A 27,721-nucleotide genomic window follows, 5' to 3' on the forward strand; every position below is an offset into this window, starting at 1 on the left:
TTTAAATGGTAAAGCTCTGCCTAGCAAGCACAAGGCCCTGGGTTCGGGTCCTTAGCGGGGTGGGGGAAAGTGGTCTGACAAAATAACAAAAAAAAGTCTTTACTCAGTCAAAGCACGATGACACTGTTTTGACAAGATTATGAAGGCTCAAAGTCTGCCACTACAGGCAAGAAGCAGACACTGGAATACACTGGTCAGGACACAGGCGCACCATTATACTTGACAAACCCACCTTCCTGCTGGTGGGAGATCGTTCCTTCTGAGCCTGTTCACACTCTCTCTTTAAGGCCAGTTTTTCTTGTTCTAAGGGCATCACAGTACATGATTGGTTGAGTTGTTTTTGGTGCTTGGTGGGCAGAAGGTTGGATTCCAGTTGACGGATCTAGTAAGAGAGAAATGCTTCTCTAACCATCCAGCCAGGAAACAAACGGCAAACAGGGAATGTTTGATTCACTACTTGGGTTTCATGGTAGTAAAAAGCACTTTTTCAGCTGGTTAGGGTGGTAGAGGGCTGAGATCCCAGTTACCAGGGAGACTGAGGCAGGGGATCATTTGAGCCCTAAGTTCAAACCAACCTGGGCAACATAGCAAGACCTAGACTCTGAATTCTAGGCAAGCGCTCTACCACTGAGCTAAATCCCCAACCCCTTAGACTCTGAATTCTGAAGCCTATTTTTTTTTTTTAAAAAAAAAATTATTTCCAAACATCCTTTCTAGATAAACCTGGTTGAGCTTACAAACTCAACGTTAATGGCACTTTGAGAATTTCTCCGTCAGCTAAGTCTCCAGGAGCCCAGCGTGAGTGAAGGAGCTGCGGAACAAATGGGGGGGGGGGCAGACCTGGGTTCTGTGGCTCCGTCATGGGCAGAGCATTTAGGGGTGGCTGAGGCTGACTCTGGTAGAGTGGGCTGCTGGATATACACCTTCGTGTGCCAAGCCCATGAGGGGGACCACAGCTGTCCTATTCCCACTGCAGATTCTGTAACAGCAGATTCTTCTGCACATAGTAGGTGTTCTCAAAGAAAATTCAGGACGGTTGGAATTCCACAGCAAGCGAGCTGAGGCACAGGATAAGTGGTAGACGGCACAGCTGAGGCACAGCCACAGGTAAACTCGCATCAGCCGGGTGGTCATCGGGAACTTTAAAACTTATTCTGGCCTTGAAATGCTAAGTCTCTACAAAGGGGACCAAGTTTTCTCTCACGAAGACTTAGCTTGACCCTTACGTCTGAGTTTGCCATTTGGTTATTATTGGTCTGGGCAGCTAACCAGTTAGAATGAGGAATATATGGATATCATAATTTCCACCAGCTGGCACTTTTAACACGAGGGTTAACGTCACAGATGTATTTTAATATACAATTGGTTATCTAAAATAAATAGTTTAAATATATAAATTTACATACGAGTAAATGAAAACTTACTCATCTCAAAACAAGCCTTCCATCACGAGGTACTCAAATCTACATCTAAGACCGTATCAAACAGCTCATTTTTATATCGAATCATTTTCCACACCTGCAGCTTCTGAGTTACCTTCTCCCGGGAGTGTGTGAGGTCTGCTTGGGTGTTCTGAACCACAGTCTGGAGTCTCTTGCTTTCTTGACAAAGCAGCTCTGGTTCCTCACTCATCAGATGATCCAGTTTGTTCCAGGATAGCCTTTTCTGCTGGCCCTGGAGCCCTGAGAGATGGGTAGCTGTTTCCGAGACCCAGTCCTGTATGGAGAATTGGAGAATTGGAGCATCAAAACTTACTAGCGAAGGGACAGGTCATTTCTGTCTTGAGAGGGTTCCTGCTTACCTAATGACAGTCCTTAGTGCACACGTTTCAAGCTTATGTGTATATAGATATGAAGAAAATGATCCTCTTGGATTTTTTTTTTTAAAGGTTCAAAATGATCATTGGTAAAATAGTCCTATTGACTTCACTAGAAAGTCTGATGGACAGGTTCTGGCATGATCTACAAAGGACTCAAGTGTCAAGAGGCTGGTGGTTTCAAAGTTGCTTCCGTCTTGGGAAGCCCTCTTTGAACCTAGGTAACACTCTTGATTAACAGAAGTCATGGAGAACTCAGAGGCCCTGTAAGCCGCATGCTTCCACAGGCTAATCCTAGCCGGCTTTCACACAGGCCTGCTTGCTCCTTTTTAGACTCCAAAGCACTGATTGGCCTTGTAATGGAGGCTCGAACTGAAGAATACGCTTTAAGGTACCAAAGTGACTTTTTTTAATCCTAAAAATAACTTTAGAAAATTAAAAGAAGCAGCACGGCCAGATGACCTTCTGCCTTGTAAGTCAGACATGAGAAAGAAAAGGAAGTTTAAAAGGGTTGAGGAAAAGGTCAGGCCCTTGGTATTTTTAAAATTGAAAAGCCCATCTTATTTTAAGTATTATCCACTGAGGGATAAAATAACTGAATCGTGGGCTAGTTTCATTATATAGAATGAAATTAAACATCTACTGGCCATGCAGAATGCTGCCAACGATTAGTGTGAATACCAAGCAGCTCTGTAACTTTAAAATGAGACGTGTTTTTAAGAGCACCAGGAAGGGCAGCCAGCTTTTTTTTAAGCAGCTTTCCCTAGACTTTCCGTTAGTGCAGAGGCAAGCCAATTGGCAGCAGAGACTCATAAGGCAGCGCCATTGTCTTACGCTAGGTTTCCTTTTCTGCACTTTGCCTGGTTGGTGTTGTTTTGCCCCTTGTAGATGGGTGTTCCTAGCTCAATTTCTCCTAATGTTTTCCTTGGCTGGTTTCCCATGCACGGCCTTGTTTAGTTTGAAAATGATTTTGTTTGGTATTATAAATCTCGGCTCAGCTACAAGCTTTTAACTTATTCAATTCAAAAAAAAAAATACCTTCTGTACCATTATAATTCCATTGATATGTGGTTGAGGAGCAAATGTCCCTGACCCTATAGTGGCAGAGAATACAGAAGCGGACCCCTGGGGTTGTCAACTGCAGGGGACAAAGGATAGAGTAAGAAATGTTTTACTGTTTGGTGCTGCAGTAGCTATACAAACAAATAAAAAACTATATATATAAAAAACCACATTGTGGTGTGTGTGTGTGTGTGTGTGTGTGCGTGCGCGTGTGTGTGCATGTGTGCAAAACTAAATAGACTAAAATAACAGTATAATTACAAAGAAAGCAATAACCTTGTCGATGGCATTCTGAAGCTGTCGGTGTAATGACATCACTTCCTGCTTTAGAGCCTCCTTTTCCTGTCGAGTCACTTGGAGGTCTGATTCTATCTGGGCCATTTGAAGGTTTACATTCTTCAGGATATCTTCTAAATTCTGAACCTGCATGGCGAGAACAATTGTATTTTGTGGGTGACACAGCATTCATGATATCACCTCTTGCGTGTCCAGCTGAACAAGGGAATGCCCAGGCCCCTTCGGATAGAATTCGCTCCATCCTGTTCTCTTCCCAGCAATTCAGGAAGCTACATATATTTACAGGGAAGTTATACTCAGGAAAAAGACAGGCCAGGTACTGCTGATGTGGGCACCCACCCGACTGCCAGGAGCGGGGGACAGAGCTGAGGAAGGCACGCTGCCACTGTCAAGCACACTCCCACTGAGTCTTGGGAAACTACATTTGAGTCTGACATGTTGGTTTGTGAAAGACCTCTTCGTTGAAAATAGTTTGTACTTGCAGGATTCTACTTTACTGCTGTCTCAAGTGTATCTCAATTCAACTTAAGTTTGTAAAAGGCAGGTTGACACCGTGGCCTTTCAGCATTTGAAGGCATAGACGTCCTGTCTTACGTTAGGACCAAGCCTCTTTAAGCCCTATCCTTACTAAGCAAGCACTGGTCACAAGAAGGAAGCTGCAGGTTCATGGGCTTCAATGGACACAGTGTTTTTTACAGCTTTTGCAATATTGTGAAGATGTCTCAAATAATGTCCCATGGGATCATTCTCAGGCTACTTGAGCCACTCCCATCTTGAACACTCTACCTGGCCTTTCTTTAGAAGGTGAAAATACTAGGAAATACGAATTGTGGGGATAGAGCAAAAACTATCTACACACCTTTTCCTGGGATAGCGCCAGCTGGGACTTCAGGTCCTCGCTCTGCTCTTCCCAGGCCTCCCGTTCCTCCTTCATTGTAGCAATTCTGTGCTCTAAAAGGCTTGATTCTGCCAACTGTTTCAGATAGAACACAAAGATAGGAGAGCATTTGTGCAAGGGAATCTAGGCTCAGTTTATGGTTTCCATTATCTCTTCCATAGAGAACCCTCCTATTTGCCAGGCAGGGGTGGGGGAAGGGAGGGTACATCACTACCATCAAAAACTGGCCAGTGGGGATGGGGGGTAGGGTGAAGCTTTCCTGGCTCTGTCCTACTTAATGTCATGCCTCTTCTTTGCTTAGTTCTCCTTTTTATGTCCCCCTACTCCCCCCAGTATATCCTAGTTTGAGGGCAGGAAGTAGATTGAAAGGCAATTGGAAATCTCAAGACTGTATTTTAACACAAAAATAAAGAATGCCTATAAGGCAGGTAGAACAAGGAAAGCAACATCTTTGTATTGTGAGTGAAAATATAATAGAAAAAAATAGTGTTTGGCTGTGATGGATTTCAGAGGATAAGAGTCATATTTCTATTGTGTATTATTATTATTATTATTATTATTATTATTATCATTATTATTATTTACCGAATAGCAGCATGATATAGTGAGACAAAGTCAGATTCTCGACTTCACTAGTCTAGGGTCACATAACTCCATCTCTAACTTTGAACTAATACAGGAAGTCCAGGGGCCGCAGCCCACAGGGAAAGGCCTGCCGTGATGCCCGCTGTGGCACTGTACGCACTCCATCCACAATGAAAGGAAACTCCATTGTTTCTGCTACCTTATCGGCACAGCTCTTTAATTCTTCACTGAGAACTTCTTTCTCCTTCAGCAGTTTTTCGTTGTAGCTTAGAATGCTAGACATTTTTTGCTGGAAGTCAGAGAGGTCAGGACATCTGTGCAGCTGTAAGAAATTAAACAAATGAGGGACACCTCCCAGCTATGTTTATACTATAAACTTGAAAAGGAGGTATTTGTAAACAGGGGCCTCGCTTGGCCCTGAAATCTTCCGGTCTGGACATATTTCAAAGGACATATAAACTCTAGAAGCCTATAATTAACTTCGACTAACTGTTCCCAACCGGCTTCTCACCGTCCCTAGCTGATTACTGAAATGTCTGCTGAGATGAGACCTACATTAGCAGGCAGATCGTCCTAGCTTTCGGTCTTACTTCCCCGGTTGTGTGACACACTGCTCTCCTGTCTTCAGTTTAACTTCTCCATGGCACAGGTTACATTCGTTATCATGCAGATAAAGGGGTATTCAAAATGCACTTTTCAGACTACGTCAGTCAAGACCATAGAATGAGCTGAGCATGGTAACCCTGGAGCTGGGAGGTGCAGATGGATTTAGAGCAGCAGTTCTCAAGCTGTGGGTCCTAACTCCTTTGGCAAACCTCTATCTCCAAAAATAATTACATTATGATTCACAGCAGTAGCCAAATTCTAGTTATGAAGTAGCAACAAAAATAATTTTATGGTTGGGGCCACCACGACAAATACTGTATTAAAGGGTCCCAGCATTAGGAAGGTTGAGAATCCCTGATTTAGAATATCAGTAGCTCAAGGCCAGCCCTGACTACATACATTGTTTCTAGTTAAACCAGGGCTTTATAATGCCCTAGCTCTAAAGAGAAAAGAAAAAAGTTACATGTCATTGTTGTGTCTATAGTCTTAGCACTCAGGAGGCTGAGGCAGGAAGATTGGACCTTTGAGGCCAATCATCAAGGCTACACATCAAGATCTTGTTTCAAAAACAGAAACAAACTAGGGGATTGGTATTTCTCACTTTCAAGTATCAGCATGTGGGCAAGTGAAGGGTGTGCCCTTCCCCTGGGAAGAAACCTAATGGACTCCCAGTTGGAGTGGACATGTTGGCTTCTTTCTCTCCACTTCCTTCTCTCCACTCACAGCTGAGGCAAACCAGGCTGCTTCTGTTCTTTTCCGCATCCACGATGGTACCAGAGTCACGCTGGATACTTTGTTGCAGAGGCTTTTCTGGACACAGCAGGATGTTTCACAGCATCTCTGGCTTTATCCACGACACTCAGTAATACTAGTCCCCCAACTTGTGAAAATCAAAAATGCCCCGGTGTTGAGCAATGCTCACTCTGACCTAGCTGGAAGCCACTCCTAGGAGCCAGTTGTTTCCCATGCCGTTAATCCTCCTGCACTTTATACACGTTTTACTAAGAGCATTCCTGCTTGCCTTTCACGGGTTCAACCCTGTTACCATTACGGTACAGCCATCTCCCTGTCTGAAGGCCTCCCACATAACACTGGAATTAGCTATGACAAAATAGATTTTACAGGCTGGAGCTTGTTTTCAACTGATAGCAAATCCAACATACCTCATAAGCCTGAACAAGTTAGAAGGATATAGGAAAACGCCCTTGAAGCATCTGCACATCAGTGTTACATGGGGCCATCTCCTTTCCCTCAGTGCCTAACCTCTTTAACTCTCTAACACTCGTAATGCTTGACACCACTTTGGGTATTTATCAGGGGACTTTCTGCGGATGCTATTTATGCTTCTTTTGGTGTGATATATAATATATCTATATCTATATCTATCAAATATAGATAATATATATCAGATAGATATAGATATAGATATATAGATATAGATACAGTGTGTCCAGAGCTCTAAGTCACATCATACAGAGTGACATATGCTTTCTGGGTCTGAGCTGCAGGGCAGCCAGGATGGGCTGGCACCTAACAGCACCTTCCTCAAAAGTCCTCACGACAGAAGGACCTCCTACCATGTGCACATAGGGACTCGTGGTTATTTCATCTATTCACTCTAATGGCTTGGAAAGAATGTGTAATAAAATGTCCTCCTCAGTTGTGATGTCCTCCTCAGTTGCTTTTCTTCCGGATGTGCCTTTTTCTTGTGCTCTGTAGCTGAGCGACACCACAGTGTGCACATGGATTGGGTGTTATCGCTGAAAGGGTGAGGAAGCAATGCCTTCAAAGCCACAGGGGACATGGGGCACTGGAGTTAATTATAACAATGCTATATTTATAACCAATTATTAACAATGGCCCCGAGATACTCTCACCTCACAGAAAGACTGTGAACCTTAGCTTCCCGGATGCTCATATGGAACAAATGGGGTTTCTACTTGTGACAGAAAAGATTCACTGTGCCTTACAGTGCCTGGCATAGAAAGTCTAATAAAAATACTTGTTTGGTACCAGTCCTGAATGAAGCATTACCACAGACACAAGTGCTCTGAGGTCTTCTACCATTGCTAGGTATGGGAGGCCATTAGAAGTCAGCTCAAAGAGCACAGATGCCTCACTTAATGCTTACGGCTGAACGGACACAGGAAGAACATTTTATAATGTGATGGCACAAATAGGAAAGTAATCTGAGGGTGGGCAAATGAATGGAACAACGAGATTCTACCATGAAAACTAAATTCTATTATGCAACAGAAGGTGCAACATAATAAAAATAAAGAATATTGGAAAATATACTATCCATAGTTTTCTTGAGGTATACCCTCTTTTATATTTAAAATTAAGTCTTTGTTTGAAACTGTGAAATAGCCTTCTAAAAACCAAACTAATTTTTTCTTTTCTTTTCTTTTTTTAGAGACAGGGCCTCACTATGTAGCCTTTACTAATCTTGAATTCGCAATCCTCCTGCCTCAGTTTCCTGAATGCTGGGAACACAAGCAGGCAACCTCATCCCCATACTGAGCTCTGCCAGTTAAGCTTGTAAATGCGAGAGAGTGTGATCTGAGGATGCTGGAGAGGGTGTTCTCCTAGGAGGCGCCGCACGTCTACCACAAGGAAAAGATACAAGTGGAACCAACTTCATTTCGGTCCCCAGAAATCAGAGAACAGTTCTGGAATTCATGAGGCAGAAACTCACCCTCTTATCAGACAAACTAATGCTGCTTTTTCACCCGGAGACATTAGAACAGCAAACATTTGAAACTGAAATGGTTAGGATTCACAGTAACAGAATGTTAGAGTCTACCTTATAAATAAACTGTTTCACTAGGGAATTAAACACACTCGGGACTCAAGTCGTCAGCCTGAAGCAATGAGCTGGTGGGGCAGCCAAGGTGCAAAGGGGATTTGGTGGCCAGAGACACCGCATCAAGTGGTGCCTCCCCTCACTCCACTCCCGAAGCACAGACTTACTTGCTTCAATCTCTCCAGTTCATCCTTGAGGAGGAGGTTTTCCTGCTCCACAATGTGAGTCTGCAGTTTAACTTCGGAAAGCTCGGCCTCCAGAGAAGACACCAAAGTGGACGTCTAAGAAAGATATCAGACACAGTCATTGGCCAGGGAAGCTTCACTGGGCCCAAGGAAGACAATCTCGAGGGACCAGTGAGAGCACAGCCTAATGGCATTGCTTTGACAGCATTAATCTTTCTAGAACTAACCAAATTATCTCCGAAGTCTCTCCAAGTACAGCGTGGGTCTGCGGCCTGACCCGTGCCTTCGGCCGTTCATCTACTGTAAAGTTACCTTCTCCTGGGAGAGGCCCCTTCGATTGTGCAAATTCATTCTTTGAGTTTCTGCCTATTCATTCCTGTGCCACCAGTGCACTGTGGCTGCAATATCTATCACTTGGGGTTTTCCTGAGGATGACTTTCTGTTTTCTTCCCTCATTTCTGCTTTTGTTAGATTTCTCCAAGAAAGAGCAGTTGCTTCTGCCCTAATTGTTTATTCAGTCAATCGATCGATGCTAATATGCACTCAGACAGCTATTATAATTATTTCATTTTATACTATATTTCCCCGATCAAACTGCTTGAGGCTACGTTAGTAGGAGTTCCTTTAGGTGGGAGTCTGGGTCTTTGGAATTCGTCCTATTTTAAATTTTTACTTATTAATCTTTTTAGCACCTTTTTCCTCTCTGGCACCATGAGACATTTCAGGTCTGACTCAAATCTTTTCTGGTTTAACCTTGGAATCAGTAAGATTTCCCAAGGTGCTATAATAGGAGGATGACAGTCGGAAATCAAGACCTGGTTACCCCATACAAAAACACATCCATGCATTTCTCTAGTTCTCTGAGACCGATGTCTCAGATCCTGACACGATCAGAGGTGAACCCTGGCCCTCCACACTCTGACACTGCAAGTCTCTTCTCCAACGGTGAGAAGCACAACCTTGGTCCATGCTCTATGCGGTTACTCATACACCTCTAGCAGACACAACCACCTTGTCTGCCTAGGGCGGTCACAGTTTCTGGGCAGACTATTAAAGCGTTTGTGGGCAGCTCACTCTTTGTGCCCCTGCTGCGGTCATACTGCACACAGTGCCGTACCATCCGTTGGTGTTTGTGTTCTCTTTTTGTATTCCTGCACCCATCATGGCTGATTTTGATCATCTGAGGTAAAGCTTGTGAGCAACAGGGCTGGGAGGTAGCTCAGTGGCAGAGCAGTTGCAAAGCTCTGGTTAAATGACCAGAACTGGAGAAAAACCAAACCAAACGCACGTGAAACACATAAGAGTCAGAGCTTTGTAGAAAGACAAAGTCGTCAGAGCCCGACTCCCCTCCTCAGCCCTTCTATACATTCCTATCTCCCCGCCCGTGCCTCTCCCTCCTAACTTCTCTGCACTGTATGGTTTATCTCCCTCATAGTTCCTTAACACAAATGGGCAGATGCACGTGTTTCCCTTCTAACGCCTCTCACTATGTCTCTCAGTATGGAAGCACCCTGAGGATACACTTTGTTAACACCATGTCCTGGAAATCATTTCACACTGTGTTCTCATTCCTCTCACGTGCATCCCTTTTGAACAGCCCTGTAAGACTACGCATCGTATGGCTATACCACGGGTCTTATATCAATCACGCTTTCACGCGTGAGCATCGAGATTGTTCCAGCAACTTTGCACATACAAACAAAGCTGGAGCAAACAGCCTCATGTGTATGACTTCACGCGGTTGCTAAATTCCTAGGAGTGAGAGTGTGGGGCAAAAGGTGAGGGCGCATGGGATGATGGCAGGCAGTGCCAAAATACCTCTGCACGGACGGTACGGTGCACAGTGCCGCCATGTTCGAGGACGTCTGCCAACACAGCCTTGCCAGGAGAACATGCTGCTGGGTATTTCTGAACAGACACCAATCTTTCAAGTGAGGAATTACATGCCAGAACTGTGTATTTTACATTTCTCTAATTATGATTGATTTGGAGCATCCGTTCAGAGCTTTGAGGGTCATTTTAATCTTTTTCAAAAAAACTTTTGTTCCTGTTTTTTTTTTTCTCATGTCGCTATCAGATTTTTCTTGTGTCCCAAAATTTTCTTCTACGCTTTAAATTCTTTTTCACATTCACTGCTCTTGTGTGTGTGTGTATGTGCATATATGTGCACTGCATGTGTGCAGGAGCCCTCGCAGAAGAGTCGTGAGATCCACTGGCTATGGAGTTGTGAGATGTCATGTGTGCTCTGGGGAACAAACAAGGACCCTGTGTGTGAGCATTAGTGCCCCTAACCACCAGCCGTCCCTCCAGTCTCTGCAGCCGTCCCTCCCTCCAGTCTCTGCAGCCGTCCCTTCATTTCAGGTTCTTTTTCTTTTTCTTTTTAACCGAGAGAGACAGATCTCTTTCTCTGTGGTTGAAGACAACCTCACCCCATGTGTTTTTCTGGTATCTGAACTGTTTTATTTCTGACAGTGTAGTGTCGTGCCTTCACCTTACGAAATCTGAATCTAGTCCCAATCACCTATCCCCGGTTAGTCCAGGTGCTTTAAAAAACGAGAGCAAAACCTCCGTCTCGGCCCAGGCGGGCTGAGAAGACACTCTGATCCACACACTCTTGCCGGCTATAAGGGATTAGTACTCCCCTCCCCCACTCCCCACAGGATGTCCAAGCCCTCACGTGCTCTAGAGCCTTTCTAGTTCTGTCTTGCACAGAACCTACCTACGTTCACTTAGAGACTTTAACGCCGCTCCAGCAGTACAATGTAAACGCTAAGTAAATATTTGTTACCTGGATTCTTTAAGAGACATCAACAGCAGCACCAAACAAACAAGAAATCTGTGCGTGTCTGGCACTAGTGTAATTCTCCCTCTTAAAAAAAAAGATTTCTTTTTTTCACCGCCGAGATGAATTGGTTCACAGCTGCTTCACTGAGCTCACCCCATCTGTTGTGGGAGATCGTTCTACCCCCCTCCTACATTAGATATATCTGGAGTAGATATTAATGTGCCTGGACAATAATGATTTAATCATTAAGGTCTGAGGTGTACAGTTGTTTTTTTTTTTAATTTCTTTGGATTTAGAACGAAAAATCTGAGGCTAGAGAGATGGCTCCGTGGTTAAGAGCAGTGACCGCTCTTCTAGAGGGCCTGACCTCAGTCCCCAGCAAACACAGGGCAGCTCACAACCACCTGCAATGGGACCTGGCGCCCTCTTCTGGCACACGGGTGTACATGCATTCGGACAGAGCACTCAGACATGCCTTTGATGACAATGGCTGACCTGAACTTTGTAGCGATCCAGTTCTTCTTTGAGGCTCTCATTTTCTTGCTCCCATTTCTCAGAGGTGCAAGTTCCTGGCTCCTCCTTCTGGCACAGCATTGCTGCCAGACGTTGATTAAGGGTTTTCAGTTCTTCCTTGTTTTGGGAGTTCTTTTGGCTGAGTTCTTTATTTTCTGAATCCAACTGTTGGTTTTTGAGTTTTAAATCTGAAACCTAATTAAAATTGAAATAAGTTTTAAAGAATACTGCTGCCCTACTTTTGCTAACAACAACAACAACAACAAAAAAGATTTAGAGGCTTTTCTCCTCTCTCGATGTAGTTTAAAGAAATCTCCGTTAAGAGTCTACTCTGCCACAGGGCAGCCTTGCTTCTAGCCCTGGCCACACTGCCTGTGGAGCAATGGTTCTCAACCTTCCTCATGCTGTGACCCTTCAATACAGGTTCTCATGCTGTGCTGACCCCCAACCATTATTGCTATTATTTTCGTGGCTACTTCATAACTGTAATTTTGCTACTGTTATAAATCATAATGTAAATATCTGTATTTTACATTGGTCTTAGGTGACCCGTGAAAAACACCCATTCAACTCGAAAGGGGTCACAACCCACAGGTTGAGAACCACTGCTGGGGAGGAAGCGTCTGCTCTATGTCTTTTTTGTAATAAATTTAATTTTCCTTTGCGCACACTCTCTCTTAACCACACATGATAAAAAACAATATATGCTCCTTTATTATAAATTCTACCAGCTTGGCTGTATGTAAAAGTTAGACGCAGGTTAATCTCAGGTCACAGGGTGCCTGGTCCTTTATTGTTGAATTTGCAAACCACTAGATCATTTTCTATGCATATACACCGCCATCTTTCTTTTAGCCAAGAGATAAAGATAAAAGGATCGTTGCATGTTCTAACAGCTTGCTCTTCCCACTTCTGATCTTGCATAGAAGCCATCTTTCCAAGTTAGTGTGCCTAGATGTCACCATATGTTCCTTATCTTAACGAATGCAGGACGTTTTATGTGAAAAGACTCCCCATACTGCCGTTTTCCATTCCTGCACAGAGATATACATTTGTCTTATCGTTTCGTTATTAAGCAACAAAATGGTAGCAATTCTGGGTTCATTTGTTTCTGTTTGTTCCTTAGTTTATCGTGGCCTTGTTGAGTTAGAAAAGAAGTATATACACATGAATGCACTGGCAGGAACTCCCCCAAAAGTTTCCCCATTGGTGCTGTCAGTTTACTCTCCACAGCATAGACTTACTTCTTTACTTATGCATATTTATTTATATTTACTATTATAATATCAATGTTTAACTTCTGTTTAGTAGGTGAAGAACTAGCCTGTTTAAGTCTCCCTAGCACTGTGGGGCTAGCCTTTCGGTTCTATCAGGTCTATCTGTGATCATCGGACCCTCCCTAGCTGCTGCCAATTTTCCAACCGAGTTCCGCCCCTTATTTGAAATAGTACAAGATATATTTTGGATGCTGCCTTGGCTATTTCAGATACTAAGACTATTTCCTTCCCAAGTGTGCCCTTGTCTCGTGACTATTTCAGATATGTTCTTAAATAGTCTTCCCATGCTTGAGTATACACCGTAAGATTATACAAAATGAGCACTGGATGGCATAAGCCGTCTGCACGAGCTGCACGTCTAAGAAATGCTCTGCAGATCTGCTGGCATTCTGTATTTGTGAATTCTGTATGAAATGTTCTGCTTTGAATCAGAAAAATGAAGGAGCTGACAGTCAAAATCAGCAAGGGCTCTAACCGGTACTCACAGGTAAGGCTCAAAGGCGTGGCCTTCCCGTGTCCTGGATAGAAAGCTTGTGTTAAACACATAGGGTCTACAGATAGACTGTATATTGCTTTCTGGACAGAAAACTAGTTTAGAGTCACTATGAGGTGGGTTTCCATGGTCATCGGAATTTACAACCTTACCATCATGTACAATACATTATTCTAGTAAATAATTTGCTTATTATTCAATTGGTACATTTCAAATTAAAAAAAGAAAACTTCTGAGTCAAGACTCACTGGAATAGTCTTCCCATACTTGAGTATACATTGTAAGATCATACAAAACGAGCACTGGATGACATAAGCCGTCTGAACGAGCTGCACATCTAAGAAATGCTCTGCAGATCTGCTGGGAATGTTAAGCATTTCTTACCTGTTTCTTTAGTTTTTCAACCATCTTCTGAATGGAAGCCTTTTCCTGCTCTATGGTTTCTATTTTCTGCCTAAAGGATCAACGAAGACATGAGTCAGGAGCGAAGCTTTCAAACTCGAAAGTTAAATAGTTCCTGGTCCTTGTAAAGTTTAACTAAAGTATGTCTTACCACAATTCTTCCTGAGACCCATTTAACTCCTCCAATTTCAGGTTAGAGACGCTATCTTCCTCATTTAAAGTAGTAATTTCATTTCTCAAAATAGAATTTTCCTCTTGAAGCTTTTCAGATTCATATCTGAAGTGTAGAGATTAAAAAAAAAAAAAGTTACCGCATGGCAGTCATCTGGCATCTTTGGGAAATATTTTCTAGTAACTTCCAATATAGAAAGAATTTCATGCCAGTTAAAGTAGAAGTTTAAATTAGTAGTCTCTTGGTACTTGGAAATCAAGCTGTAACATATTGAGTCACTACTTTTGGAAAATAAGAATCTTGCTAAAAGACATCATGGAGGTGTGGCCAGAAACCCTTGAGCGTGGAGACAGGGATCAAAACTCAAAGCCAACGCTGGGTGTTGACTTCTCAATGGCAGGCAGGCTGCTTTGAACAACTGGCTTCATTTACCCCAGTCTCAGCCCTCCCTGCTCTGAACAGACAAAAGCCACATTACTTAGCTGTTTGAGCTTTTAGATTAGGCCCCCAGGGAAAACGTACTACATAAAACAAGGGCACACCAAAATTCTCAGTTTATTCTTCTCACTCTATTCTGAGGTTCCAGTAAAAGGAATCTGAGGAAGAGGAAACTCAACATTCACAAGCGAATTCTTTTGCTTTTATACCACACTAAGACACTTCAGACACAATGTAACATTTTGCAAATTAAAGAAAAACCCAACTTTGATAAAAAAAAAAAGACTGAAATGCAGTCGTGTGTCACAACGGCCGGTTGGTAGTTTTTTAAAGTAGCTAACTTTGTCCTCATCCCTTGAGCACATTTATTACAACTCCTATTTATTACAATTGGTAACTCCCTGATAAAATCTGTGATAAAAATGTACTGTTTCTAGGACACTGGCATATACTTCAAATATGGAAGGAGAAAGTATAAATCCATTCAATAAGTTTCCTCTATTAGTATAGGAAGAGCGTTGTTATCTACCAAGGGAGTTAATACTACGTAAGAGGCATTCATTCCATATAACATGCTTCATTGAGAGGAGGACAGCAATTAACACTGGGTGAAAGGGTATCTGACATCCACAGGATGTCAGAGCTAGAAGAGGGCTAAGAACGACACCGACGGTACAAGTGGTTAAACAGCAGACATTCGCCATTTTGTGCTTCCACGATCCGTATGGACGACACTGACTTGCTATGAGGAAGGGGATGCCTCCTAGACAAGGTTACTCTAGTTGTTAATACACACAGAAGCAGAAGGCGGCTAGAACACAGCTCTTCTCAAGACTAATAGGTTAGTGTCTCTAGGCACGGCAAGCAGCAGCAGTTAGACGTGACCAGACGCTCTGCAGGCCTCCACGAGGTCTAGAAGGCACATACATTACCTCAGAAGTTCAACCTTCCTCTGCATCTCACCGCACGTGATCTGCAAGTCGTGCATCACGGCCTTCAGCTCTTCCTCCTCCTCCCCTTGAGAAGGTGCGTCTTTTTGCTTAGCTAAGGTAGTGACTCGCTCCCTCAAATTTCTAGTCAGCTCCTGTAGCTTTTGCTTCTCCAGTTCTAACTCTGCGATTGTGGCCTCGTGCTGAAGATGTGTGTCCTGAAGGCCCAGGAGAGCAGCACTCTCCTCCAGGATAACTCGGTTCTGCACGCTAGGCTTTTCGTGATGCGTCTCGATTGTTCTGCGGAACCAGGCGATCTCGTGTGCTTTTACGCCAGCCAGGAGCCGCGTGCTTCCCTGTTCACAGCACCGGGTTTCCTGTCTACACTCTTCTATGATATGGTGCCTGCTCATGACCTCGGGTGTACACTCTTCTTCGGTCTGATGGAGTTCAAGCATCTTTTCATCAGAGGTGACCTCCAGGTTCTCTGAAGGGCCTTCCCACAGGGAGTAGCTGTCACCCTGCAGGGCAGCCCTTTCCAGCACCTCCTCCATCTTCCCTTGAAGTCTCAACACCAGAGCACTGAGCTTCTCATTCTCCAGTTTGACCTCATCGTAGCTGTTCTCCAGGCTGAGGAATGTCCCCGTCACCTCCTCCATTTTCTTCATCTCATCCTGCAACCTGTAGACCTCAGCGGTGAGCTCTTTGTTGCTGTCCAGCGAGTCCGCGTAGCGCGTCTCCATGAGCCTCAACTCCTCCTGGAGGCAGGCGTTTTCTCTAGCCGAATCCTCATACAATACCTTATACTTGGAAGACGCCTCGGGGAGCCTCTCCAACATCTTTAGTTTCTTTTTCAGCACAGAGATATCAAAAAGCAGGTCCCGCTTCCTCTCAGAAGCCCGATCGCAGTCTGCACGCAAGACTGTCAGTTGCTCCTGAAGCTGGATGATCTGGCTCTTCAGGTCCCAGGACTCTGTCCTGGTGTCTTCACTGTTTTCAAGCTCAGAAAAGCACTCCAGGGAAGCTTCCGACTCCTCCGTTCTGCACTCCTGCCTCTGAACAGAGCTCGTCCCTGTACTTCCCAGGTCCTGGGCCTCGTGGTCTCCTGGGTCACTTAGGAAGTGCTTAGTGGCTGTACCTTGTTTCATTACAGGTTCTGCTTGTTCCCTGGAACTTCCAGAAATCTCAGTCATCCGCTCTTCCAAACAAGAGGAGATCGCTGACCCCGGCTCTAACTTTTTCAGCCTCTGTTGCAATCTAGAAATTTCAGTGGCCATTTTTGCATTTTCCTTCACTGCGCGCTCGTGAGCTCTCTGCAGGCTGATGAGGACATCTCCATTTTCTTCCAACAGCTGCTCCCCTTGCTGAAGCAGGGACAGGGCTCCGTTTCCTTCTGCCTCCTCCCCTGCCGTTGCCTGGCAGCCACCCTGAAGCACCGAGAGAGATGTCGCCTGCTGTAGGTCCTTAACTGTACTCTGAAGCCTGCGGATTTCAGCGCTCATCTCTGCCTTCTCTTGATCCGCTCTCTCACAGCTCACCCTGTGGGCGCTCTTCAGAGCGGCAAGCTTGCCTGCCATTTCTCGCCTCTCTTGCTCATGCTCTACCTGTAGTCTTGCCAGCTGCTGGCTGCCTAGCTGCTCAGAGACCCCGGTCTGGCACGGCACCTGCTCTCGCTCCCTCAGCTCTCTCTCCTGACTTCTCTTCAACTCAAGCATCTGGTCAGACAGGAGGCTGTGCTGGCGCTCGGATGTGTTCTGTAGGTCTTTCAGGTCTTGCAACAGCTGCTCTCTTTCCATGCTCAGGATAGCCAAACGTTCCTTGTACGTCTTCTCCAGCATCTCCTGTTCCTGGTTCCTGGCCAGAGCGGTCGCCTTCTCCCTTTGGAGCACCTCCTTCAGCTGTTCCTGGGCTTCTGTGCACTCTTGAGTGAGCTCATCCTTTTCGAACTCCCACTGAGATCTCTCCTCCAGGTGCTGGTCCAGGAGGTCCTTCAGCTCTTGGCGGTAGCGACCCTCAAGGCTTTGCAGCGTTTGTTCACAGCGCTCAGTGACTTTCTCACAGTCAGCCTGAAACTGGGCTTCTATCTGAGAGACTCTTCTATTACACTCTGTTTCCATTTCTTCCCTAAATGTGGTCAACATACAGCATTACTGAAACTGCTGTCAACTCCGGAAGCAAACCCAACATTTTCCCATACAACACGAAGGCTGCCGGGTAAACAATGGAACCGCGTTCTACGGTGCTCTGATTCCTATACCTGTCATGTGTACAGGGAGAGGTCTCTCTTCCAGAGACCACAAATCCAGGAAACTTATCTTTCTCCGAAGCAGGGGGAGCTTACGAAACCAAATCCTTTAATAAGCTTCCTGAATGCACGTGTGTGGTTTAACGGGTGCCTTATGCTGGCATTTCACACTAAACGACCAAAGGCACAGTGACCTCACTCCTCATCTGGGAAATATTTTTTCATTTGAACGAAGCAAGCACTAGGATTTCAGTTGCATGAATCAGGCATATTAATAACTCTTCTGTTTTTGTTTTTTGTGTATGTGTGTTTTTTTTTTTTTTGCTTAATAAAAGAGCTGTATACTGAATAGGGTAGGATCGGAGAAATCGCTCAGTTATACCTGGGATTTTACACAAGGACAGTAAACACGACATGCCATTTCCTAAGAGGGAGGAAATAGGAGTATATCCAGAATCCAAGTTATGAATAGGTTTTCTCAGAAAGCAACAGCACTGAAGTGGGAAGGACTAGCCCTCATCTGAGCACAGGAAGCCAGTGTCACACAGGCACAGTTCCTCTCACCGCCCATCCTCCCCTGCACACACACACACGCGCACGCACACACACACACACACACACACACACACACACACACGCACACGCACACGCACACGCACACACACACACACACACACGCACCAGAACAATTCCAATGACCAGGGAGACTTCCTGGTGAGCAAGACAAAACTGGTTGGCTTAATTTTTAAAGACCTACTCAAATCCATGGGCCCTCTCCCGCCCCCCACCCCCTCATTTCTGGTCCTCCTGACTGACAGAACCTCTGAGAAGCAGTGTCCTGTTGTTCACGTTCCCCTCACTCTTACCGTCCCTCCTGGAGCTCCCGTTGGTGATATTCCGAGAGCTCTTTCCTCAGCTCTTCTTTCTCGAGAGCATGCTTCTCCACCAGGCTCAGCAGCTGCTCCTGGTGAGACTGCTCCAGGTCCCGAATCAAGCCCCTCGCCTTCTCTTCAGTCCAGGCGGCAGCCTGAGCGAGTCCCTCTCTCTCCTGACGAAAGCTTTCCTCTGCCTGCTGCAGCCTGGCCTTGAGCTCCTGCTCATGCTCCAGCCGCAGCCCCTCCTGAAGCTGAGTCTTTTCCTCATCGAACACCATTTGCAGCTGTTTCTTCTCCTCCTCGTGCCTGCAGCTGGCCTTGTGGTGGGCCTCCTTCAGCACCGCTGCCTGCCCCCGGAGGTCTGCAATCTCACTCTGAAGCTCACTGATTTGCTTCTCCAAGGTGCGCGTTCCCTGCTCATACTCTTGCTTCATGGCCGCCTGCTCCTTTTCACAGGCGACCCTGGTGTGATCCAGCTGCTTTTCATAGTGGCGCACCTAGAACCAGAGAGAAGCCATGGGATGACTGGGTTCTGAGCGATGGGGAAGAGGTGTGGGTACAACAAGTGCTTCTGTCCCAAAGGACACTCTCGTTTTCTTGTTCTGATTGAAAATGTAAACTTGGTTCAAAATCACCTGAAGTAAAATACTAAGTGAAGCCAGGTCTGGTTTCATTGACTTAGGGGTGTGTGTGTGTGTGTGTGTGTGTGTGTGTGTGTGTGTCCGCGCACACATATGTGTGCAGGCAGGAGGACAACCACAGTGCCATCCCTGAAGCACCATCCACCTTCTTTTTCAGACAGTCTTTCACTGGTTCAGAGCACACCGGATAGTCCAGGCTGGCTCTCACTGCACTAACAATTTTCTCTCCAACTTTGTGTTTCACTCAGCACTCTGCCACCTTACAGAACTCAAGAAACATTTGAAGACTTAAACCACATATTTTAGGATGCTAAGTCTGTGGTGGGGAGTGGGAAGGCGAAAGGGGCACATGTGGAGATCCGCTCAGGGCTCAGCGGAGTTATTCATAACAGTTGAGTGAACAAGAAAAGCAGAGGCTGGGGAGTGGCACTGAGTAAAGAGAACCACGGCTTGATCTTCCAAATCCACATAAACTGGGCATGGTGGCTCTTACCTGTGATGCCCGTGCTAGGGGGATAGAGGACCCCTGGGCAAGCCAGCCAGCCAGCCAGACAAATGGGGGAACTCTGAGTTCAGAGTTCCAGTCAAGAAATTCAGGAACCAATCAAGGAGGACACGGGATGGTGATCTCTAGCCTACACACCCATATACTCTCATTCATGGCACAAACGTGCATATACATGTAACCATACATACACACATGACCACGCAAACACATGTAACCATGCATACACCACATGTATCCATATACATACATGTAACCATATATACATAACCATGTAAACACATGTAACCATGCATATACCACATGTAACCATGCACACACATGTAACCATGCATACACTACATATAACCATACACACACATGTAACCATATATACATAACCATGCAAACACATGTAACCATATATACATAACCATGCAAACACATGTAACCATGCACACACATGTAACCATGCACATACATGTAACCATCACATACATGTAACCATACATACCACAAAGTACATACAGGAAAAAAAAGAAAACCAAAACCTTGGTGAAGGTGAGTGGAAGACACATAGTGAAGGTCTGAGAGGCAAGGATCAGAACTTGTATCTAATCTAGTAAGTGATACTACATCAAAGAAAGGGTTGTGGGCTGGAGAGATGGCTCAGTGGTTAAGATCACTGAGTGCTCGTCCAGAGGTCCTGGGTTCAAATCCCAGCAACCACATGGTGGCTCACTACAGTGTAATTCTATTTATAATAAATAAATCTTTTTAAAAAAGGGTTTTTTAATTGGGATATTTTTTAACAAGTTAAAAACATAATTAGTATATTACAATATGAGGGGCTAAGACCACATCACACATTCTGGAGAGACTGGAGAAGAACAGGACTCAAGCTCAGACTGAGGAACCGGGTTCCTGGCAGCCTCTGAACTCTAGAAGAAATGCACAGGAGTGCTGGTCTGTGAGGAAGAAGCAGCAGGACCGCCCACACGCTGACAGGACTTACTTTGTCTTCCAGCTCCAGTCTCAGGTGACACAGGTCCCTGTGGTGCTGCTCTTTCAGCTGTTCGATGACCAGCTCTGCCTCAATGCTCATATTCAGTGGGTTGCATTCTCCAGAACCAGGCTCTGAAAACACATGGAACCACCAAGCCTGCCTCAGGCTCTGTCTCTAGAACCAGGCCCTGAAAACACATGGAACCACCGAGCCTGCCTCAGGCTCTGTCTCCAGAACCAGGCCCTGAAAACACATGGAACCACCGAGCCTGCCTCAGGCTCTGTCTCCAGAACCAGGCCCTGAAAACACATGGAACCAGCCTGAGCTCTGTCTCCAGCCTCTGAAAACACATGGAACCACCGAGCCTGCCTCAGGCTCTGTCTCCAGAACCAGGCTCTGAAAACACATGGAACCACCAAGCCTGCCTCAGGCTCTGTCTCCAGAACCAGGCCCTGAAAACACATGGAACCACCGAGCCTGCCTCAGGCTCTGTCTCCAGAACCAGGCCCTGAAAACACATGGAACCACCGAGCCTGCCTCAGGCTCTGTCACTGGCACATCCTGGCATCTGTCCAGGGGCATGGCTTCACTAAGGAATCCTTTTCAGCCTGACTTCCCAGGTGTGAAGCTCTTGGAAACAACGGAAGCCACATAAGATGCTCTGCTCTTCAGGCTTTAGGGCAGCAAGAGGAAGAAGGTGAGGAGAGCCTCCTAATTACAGACAGTATGCCAAGCCTTGGTTGAATCCGCCATTTTGAATGATAAATGGGTGTGTATGGAATATGTTACCCATGAGCTCTCCGTAAAAGGGCTATGGGGTGTGGAAACAGCGTGAGGCAGAGTTTGGTCAAACTAACCAACCTCCTGTCTATCCAGAAACTACCCAGTGACAAATTCAGAGGGATGATGTGGCATGGGAACGAGTGAGTGGCTCGCACCCTTACTGCTGTGCATCATGGGGTTAACTTCAGGGGCCAAGATGCCTAGTCCACCCCTCAGTACTGTGCATGTTGGAATTTCTGGGTGTCTAAGTATTTTCACCCAGGTCCATGTGTCAGGGGCATGGGTACAGGGAACTGGGGAGGAAATTCTCAATGCCTTCATGAGATTTACTTCTCCCACTGCCCACACTAAGCACCAAGGGAAAATTGAAAATATGGGCGGAGGGTGAGGGCTAAGCTAACACAAGGTCCAATATATTTATTTACTGCTACATGGAAATGTCTTAAGGCGGTGAGACTCAAAAAATACTTTTTTTTTTCATCTGGAGATACACAAGCAGATGGAGAAGCGTTTGTAGGCAGAGTTCTAGCAACTGCCTTGGGCTTTCTCCTCATATATTTTGGGCCCATCCCCCCTCCGAGATGGCAGAACTTTCTTGGAAAAGTCAAGGTGTATCAGGTGAGTCAAGGATCAGAGAGGAGGACTCAGAGCTTCCCACACCTCCTCCCCAAACACCGGCTGACCCCACAGTAGAGGGGAGGGAAGGAAAAAGCTGCCTTCTTAAAAACCAAAGGGAGACGCCACCAGGAACAGCGGAACCCATGGGAACTTTGCTCAAATTGAAACCCAACTGAGGAAAGAGACAGGGCCAGGCAAGGAGCTGGATCGAAAGATGGCTCCCAGGCAGGCCCGCCCAGCAGCCTCGCTCCTCCTCATCTCCCTCAAAGCCACAGGCATAAGCTCTTAACTGACTTGCTACTCTTACAGAGGCAAATAAGGCATTGAGTCTCGCCAGCCTATGAAAATCAGCTGTGAGTTCTGTGGTGTGTGGCTGGCTAACTCTTCCAAACCATCCTCATACCAGGCAGCCATAGTGGGGAAGGAAGAGTCAGCAATATCAGAATCACAAATTTCTTTTTTTTATAAAGACCTCAAGGACAAACGAAAAGGCCAGCCACGAGTGAAGTAGCTCAATAAATGAGACTGCCAAGGTCTCTCCCTCCCTGTCCTCCAGGATGCCAGTGTTCTGCAGTGCCCCACCCAGCTGCCGTTCTCCAAACCAGGTCAAATGCAGACATGGAAAAGATTGTGTGCAAATGCGCTTACCTTGGTCGTGCTCGATACCATCCCCGTGACCGTCCAGTTCTTCTGACAGCGCGTTCTGACAGGGCAGTCTGAGCACTCTGCCCTGCGCCTGGTACTCCTCTAGTTCAGACTGGAGCTCATCCACTTGGTCTTGTAGTAGCTGGAGTTTAAAAGACGACACCAGTTTTACATATGGCAACAAGAAAAACAGAGCGGAGAAAAGCAAAGTACAGGTTTTTGTGCTTCAAAATGACACCAAGAACATTAAAAAAAAAAAAAAAAAAAAAAAGGAAGCTGGGCGAGAGCCGGAGGTTAAGAGCCTGTCTAGCTCATGCACAGGATAGGAGTTTGGTTCCCAGCACCATGTCAGGAGGCTCCCAGTCACCCGTGACTCCCGGGCATCTGATTCCTTCCTGTGGACTCTGTGAGACTGCACTCGTGCGCGGAAACAACACAAACACATAAACACATAATAAAAAATTTTAAAAATTTAAAGTAAAAACTGTACTTGGAAGAAAGTTATATTATCAGATAAAGGACTTGTAGCCAGAATTTATAAAGATTTTTAGAAGTCAAAGTCAAGAAATTCAACTTAAAAATGGACAAAGGCTATATCAGAGAGTTCATCGAAGAAGATATACAAACAACCAGTAAGTGTGTCAGAAACCTTCGATGCTGCTCACTGCCGAGGGGATGACGAAATCTATGATGGGGTATGACAATTGTAAAGGAAGAAATGGTGGATGAGGATGCTCAAATGGTAGGAAAAAAACATGGTGCCACTATGTCGGAGGAGGTCTGCCAGTTCCTAAAAGTTAAACGTTGGCTTAGCTTGTGGTCCAGCAGGACACTTCCTGGTATAAACCCCAAGAGAAATTAAGTATATGCCCATGCAAAAATCTGCTTCGAACCATTATTCACGATAGCCCCTAAAAACCCAGACGTCTATTAGCTGATTGAGAAATGTAGCACGATGGGATTTTATGCAGCCATGGGAAGGAACAGAAAACAGGCACAGGCCACATCACCATGAACCTGGACAGTATCACCAAGTGAAAGAAGCCCTTCGCAAAGGACCAGTCGTTAGCAGACAGAAAATAGACCAGTGGTTGGGGCAGGGTTAGGGGGAAAGTGGGGGTGGGAATGGGGCTTGGAGGAGGGGGAGACACAGGACTGGGGTGGGGGTGGGGGAAGGATGGACAGGATGAACTGAGGGGGTGGGGATGCTGCTGTGATGGGGACGGGGTCGGGGGAGGGGGACAACAGGAGAAGCTGGATGAAGTAGAGCAGGGTTTTCTTGGAGTGAAGACAACACTCTCGCATCGAATCGTGGTCGGGGCTCCACAGCTGTCTGAATATAATTAAAGACAGGGAACTGTATACATTGAATGCACACAATGTATGGTATGCAAAGGGGTTTGAAAAAGATGACCTGGGAGAATTCTGAAGGTGTGAGTAACAGATCTTACTCATGAGTTCATTCAGTTTAGAGTCAATTAAAGCAAGGACTACATGATTAGACCTAAGAGCTAACGCTTCACCGTGAAGGCAGCAGGGGTGCATCACTTCTCAGATGCGAGCCGAAGCTCCTGAGAAGGTAGGCTAGAAGCAATCTCTTGAGGATTTCCTTATCTCTGCCAAAGTACAAACTGTATCTAAAACTAGAACTCAGCTCTACTTACCTTGCTAAATAAGTGTGTTCAGCTTAAGAAAAAAATCAAATTCCTAAGCTTGGGGGAGCTAATTTAAGAAACAAACAGAGGACAGGCCAGTAGCAGTGCATATCTTTAATCCCAGCATTTGGGGGCAGAGACAGGCAGGTTTCTCAGTGCTAGGCCAGCCTGGTTCAGAATGAGTTCCAAGACAGCCAGAGCTGCATAATGAGACCCTGTCTCAAACAAAACAAAACAAGCAAACAAAAGAAATAAACAGACTCCTGCAAGCCGTAAGAACAGCTGTATCTGGTAGACAGCGGAAAAGTTTGCGTGGTTTCTGCTCCTAGTTTTTGCATTTCTCAAATAAAAGAATATGCTCAAACCACATCAGATAATATAGAGTTTGCAACGATCAGCTAGGGAGGCTAATTTTGAGATAAGTACATCAATACAGCCACATTATTTTTTCACTCAGCAAAAAACTAGATAGTCCTCTAGATAGCAGTAAGATAGGAGGCCTGAATGGAATTGGCTTGATTGCTTACAGCCCAGGATACTGAATCATATTAAGCAGCTAGCATTTATGCATGTGCTTGGTATGCCCCTGGCTCTGTTCTAAGCACTTTACACAGATTCTCTCTGAACCTCTGCAGCTGCCTGCTGGGTGCCTTTAAGCACTGTGCTTAAAGGAAGTTTTGGCATCCATGGATTTTAGTGGCCTGACAAGCCCAGGGATGGCTGAGGCTGGGATTCGAACCCAGGCCCTCCCGTGCTGTTTAGCTCTCCTCAGTCACGCACCCTGCACTGCTGTTCATATTCATTTCGCATCTGTGCCAGCCTCTCCTCTTGAAGAAAGAATTCCGCACTGCTGGGATCGAGGTCACCAAACTAGAAAGGACAAAAAAACAAAGCTGTCATTACTCCCAAGGGCCCTTCTTTGACCTTCCACATTCCAAAGATCCCAGTGTCATCCAAGCTCCCAAATATGACAGGAATGAGGCATTGAAGCAGAGGCACCACCAACCGGAAGAGGTGGGAGACACCCAAGAACGATGTGTGCAGCCTGGGGAGGGAGCCTGTCTCAATGCCAGGCAGCGAATGCTTTCCTCCCAGCCACCATTGCTAAGCGGTAGCCTGGGAAGTTACAACTTCCTTCAGGCACCCAAACGGCTCCCTAATAAAAATGTTCTTGGCCCTGCTTCTGCTCTTTGGGGTGAGTGACATTTTGGGCAGCTCACCCGGAAACCGGAAGTAGGCAGCTTTACCTTCTCTGCTAACACATTTTCCAAACTGCGCTGAAGTTTGCATGTCAGGTTCTCGTACTCTGCCAACTTCTCTGCGTTTTCCAGAAGCTCATTTTCCAGGCGATTGTTTTCCTTGAGAAGGTCGGGAAATAAACACGGCACAAGTCAGAAACCAGAAAACTGTTCTATCCCCTTAAAGGAAGTGCAGGCCAGGGACTGGGATCAAGAAATCGGTATCTATTGTAAAACTAAAGAGAATCGACATCAAACGATTGCTAAAAGGTTAATACCCAGCTCATGATCCAAAAGTCTGACTTTAAAAAGAACCTTATAGGGGCTGGAGAGATGGCTCAGTGGTTAAGAGCACTGGCTGCTCTTCCAGAGGACGGGGTTCAATTCCCAGCACCCACATGGCAGCTCACATCTGCCTGTCACTCCAGTTCCAGGGCCTCTGACACCCACACGGACATACGTGCAGGGAAAACACCGATGCACATAACATACAGGTAAATCATTAAAAAGTTAAAGCCTTATAAAATTGTGATGTTCCACATCTTAGGCCTGTGAGGATACTGAGCACGTGAAATACATCCAGAACCAACCGAGGCATACTCTGTCAGAGGAAAGTACACCCTGGCTCTCACAAGGTAAGTTACAACTACAGAAGACAGCACAGACCTATCTGTGCTCCCTGGTTCCATTTCCAAATTATGCCTTGTACTTACTGAGTTAAATGATTCAAAATTAATCTCACCTTTTCATAAAGATATTTTTAATACCAAAATTTTACTTTGATAGCAATAATTTTTTTTTTAAAAAAGAGCACATATATGGCTTTATTTTACTTCTGTGCAGCATTACGGTGGAGTATTTTAAAAGACATATTCTCTGTGTATTGTACAATGTAAGAAATCTGGTACTGAGGCACCATTTCTAGAATGGACACGAGCTGGCTCACAGGGTAAAGGCCCTCGTTACACGTGACTCCCCAGGACCAAGTCATCCTCTGATCTTCACATGCTCAGGCCAGCCTGTGCCCCACCGGAAAGCAGGAAGGAAGGAAGGAAGGGATGGAGGGAAGGAGGGAGGGAGGGAGGGAGGGAGGGAGGAAGACCTTGTGTAGCTATAACAAGAGACTCAGAAGGGCCATAAAAAGAGTAAATTCTAAAACTTATTATAGTTCACGGGCATTACAGTTTATAGCTAACTTACAATTTTGGTTTAAGGATATAAAAGTTACATATAAATGGTTCATAATTTTTATGAACCATTGTATGAACTAAAATAACAAACCAATTGAAACTCATAAGCTTTTTTCCATTAAGAAGAAAAAGATCTTTCATAGTGCTCTGGAAAGAGTTCACCGCATTTGTTTAAAAACCACACAGGCTTGCCATTGGACATACTTTCTTTCCTCTCTGGCGTTAAGGGCTGGCTGGAAGAAATTTACTCTCTAAGTACATTCTGCCAAAAGAATAGAGAGCCAGTATGTCGTTATGTATTCCAATTCACACTCTAACACAGAAATATGGAGTTTTGTAAAAAAAAAAAAAAAAAAAAAGAAAAAAAAAGAAAGAAAGAAATGTGCTTAAAGCCTTCCAATAAAATAAATAAATAATACTACCTTTTCCTTTAACACCAACTCTAGGACTTTTGTCTCTTAAAGAACATCTTCAAGTACCAACCAGGGTAGGGGATACCCAGGGGGACTCCTACACACTCAGAGGAGAAGGTGAGGGGTGGGGAAAGGTCCCTGGGAGGGGGGACGGGGGGGCAGGCAGTGAGCAAGATGTAAAGTGGGTACGTAAAATAATAATAAAATTAAGGTTTTTATTTCTGTTTTTTAAAAAAGAACACCGGGGTTGGGGATTTAGCTCAGTGGTAGAGTGCTTGCCTAGGAAGCGCATAAGGCTCTGGGTTTGGTCCCCAGCTCGAAAAAAAAAAAATTTAAAAAAAAAAAAAAAAAAAACACCCACACTGCTGAATCAGGGAATCCTGCTGCTCTGGAAGCCAAATCAGATATCACTGTGGAACATAGGGGACAATGTGGCCCTAAAGAAGGAGGTGCACATAGCTGCGACAGAAAACAGGTCTCCTGACAAGAAAGGAGGTGTGATGGGAACAGATAGGGAGTGTGGCCTGTGGTGTTGGGGGGACACAGCAAAGGAGCATACAGGAGGAACATGGTGCTCATGGAAGGTGCAGTGAGAGGGGCGGGGCGCCAGGAGGCGGGGCACCAGAAAGAGCCAGCAGGAGCTGAGGTTAGAGCAGGTTCTCAA

General features: G+C 45.4%; 1 protein-coding gene across 8 annotated transcripts in view; it reads right to left on the bottom strand.

Moving 5' to 3' along the window:
• Nin (ninein) overlaps positions 1-27,721 on the bottom strand; it is a 101,108-nt gene that overhangs the window by 13,206 nt on the left and 60,181 nt on the right. For 6 of the 8 annotated variants that reach the window (XM_032907876.1, XM_032907878.1, XM_032907879.1 and 3 more), the window contains 14 exons: positions 25,464-25,574; positions 24,997-25,086; positions 22,565-22,703; positions 20,525-20,646; positions 18,376-18,881; positions 13,877-14,002; positions 13,708-13,777; positions 11,536-11,748; positions 8,238-8,351; positions 4,858-4,980; positions 4,035-4,148; positions 3,155-3,301; positions 1,537-1,716; positions 233-382 (listed from right to left, as the gene is read on the bottom strand). In XM_032907876.1, coding sequence (XP_032763767.1) covers positions 233-382; positions 1,537-1,716; positions 3,155-3,301; positions 4,035-4,148; positions 4,858-4,980; positions 8,238-8,351; positions 11,536-11,748; positions 13,708-13,777; positions 13,877-14,002; positions 18,376-18,881; positions 20,525-20,646; positions 22,565-22,703; positions 24,997-25,086; positions 25,464-25,574 — 2,205 coding nt within the window. Of the gene's footprint in view, positions 1-232; positions 383-1,536; positions 1,717-3,154; positions 3,302-4,034; positions 4,149-4,857; positions 4,981-8,237; positions 8,352-11,535; positions 11,749-13,707; positions 13,778-13,876; positions 14,003-15,267; positions 17,389-18,375; positions 18,882-20,524; positions 20,647-22,564; positions 22,704-24,996; positions 25,087-25,463; positions 25,575-27,721 lie in introns of all 8 variants that reach the window. The other 2 variants (XM_032907880.1, XM_032907881.1) reach the window with 1 other exon arrangement.

This window comes from Rattus rattus, chromosome 7 (assembly GCF_011064425.1).
Source record: "Rattus rattus isolate New Zealand chromosome 7, Rrattus_CSIRO_v1, whole genome shotgun sequence".
In the NCBI taxonomy this organism is placed as follows: domain Eukaryota; kingdom Metazoa; phylum Chordata; class Mammalia; order Rodentia; family Muridae; genus Rattus; species Rattus rattus.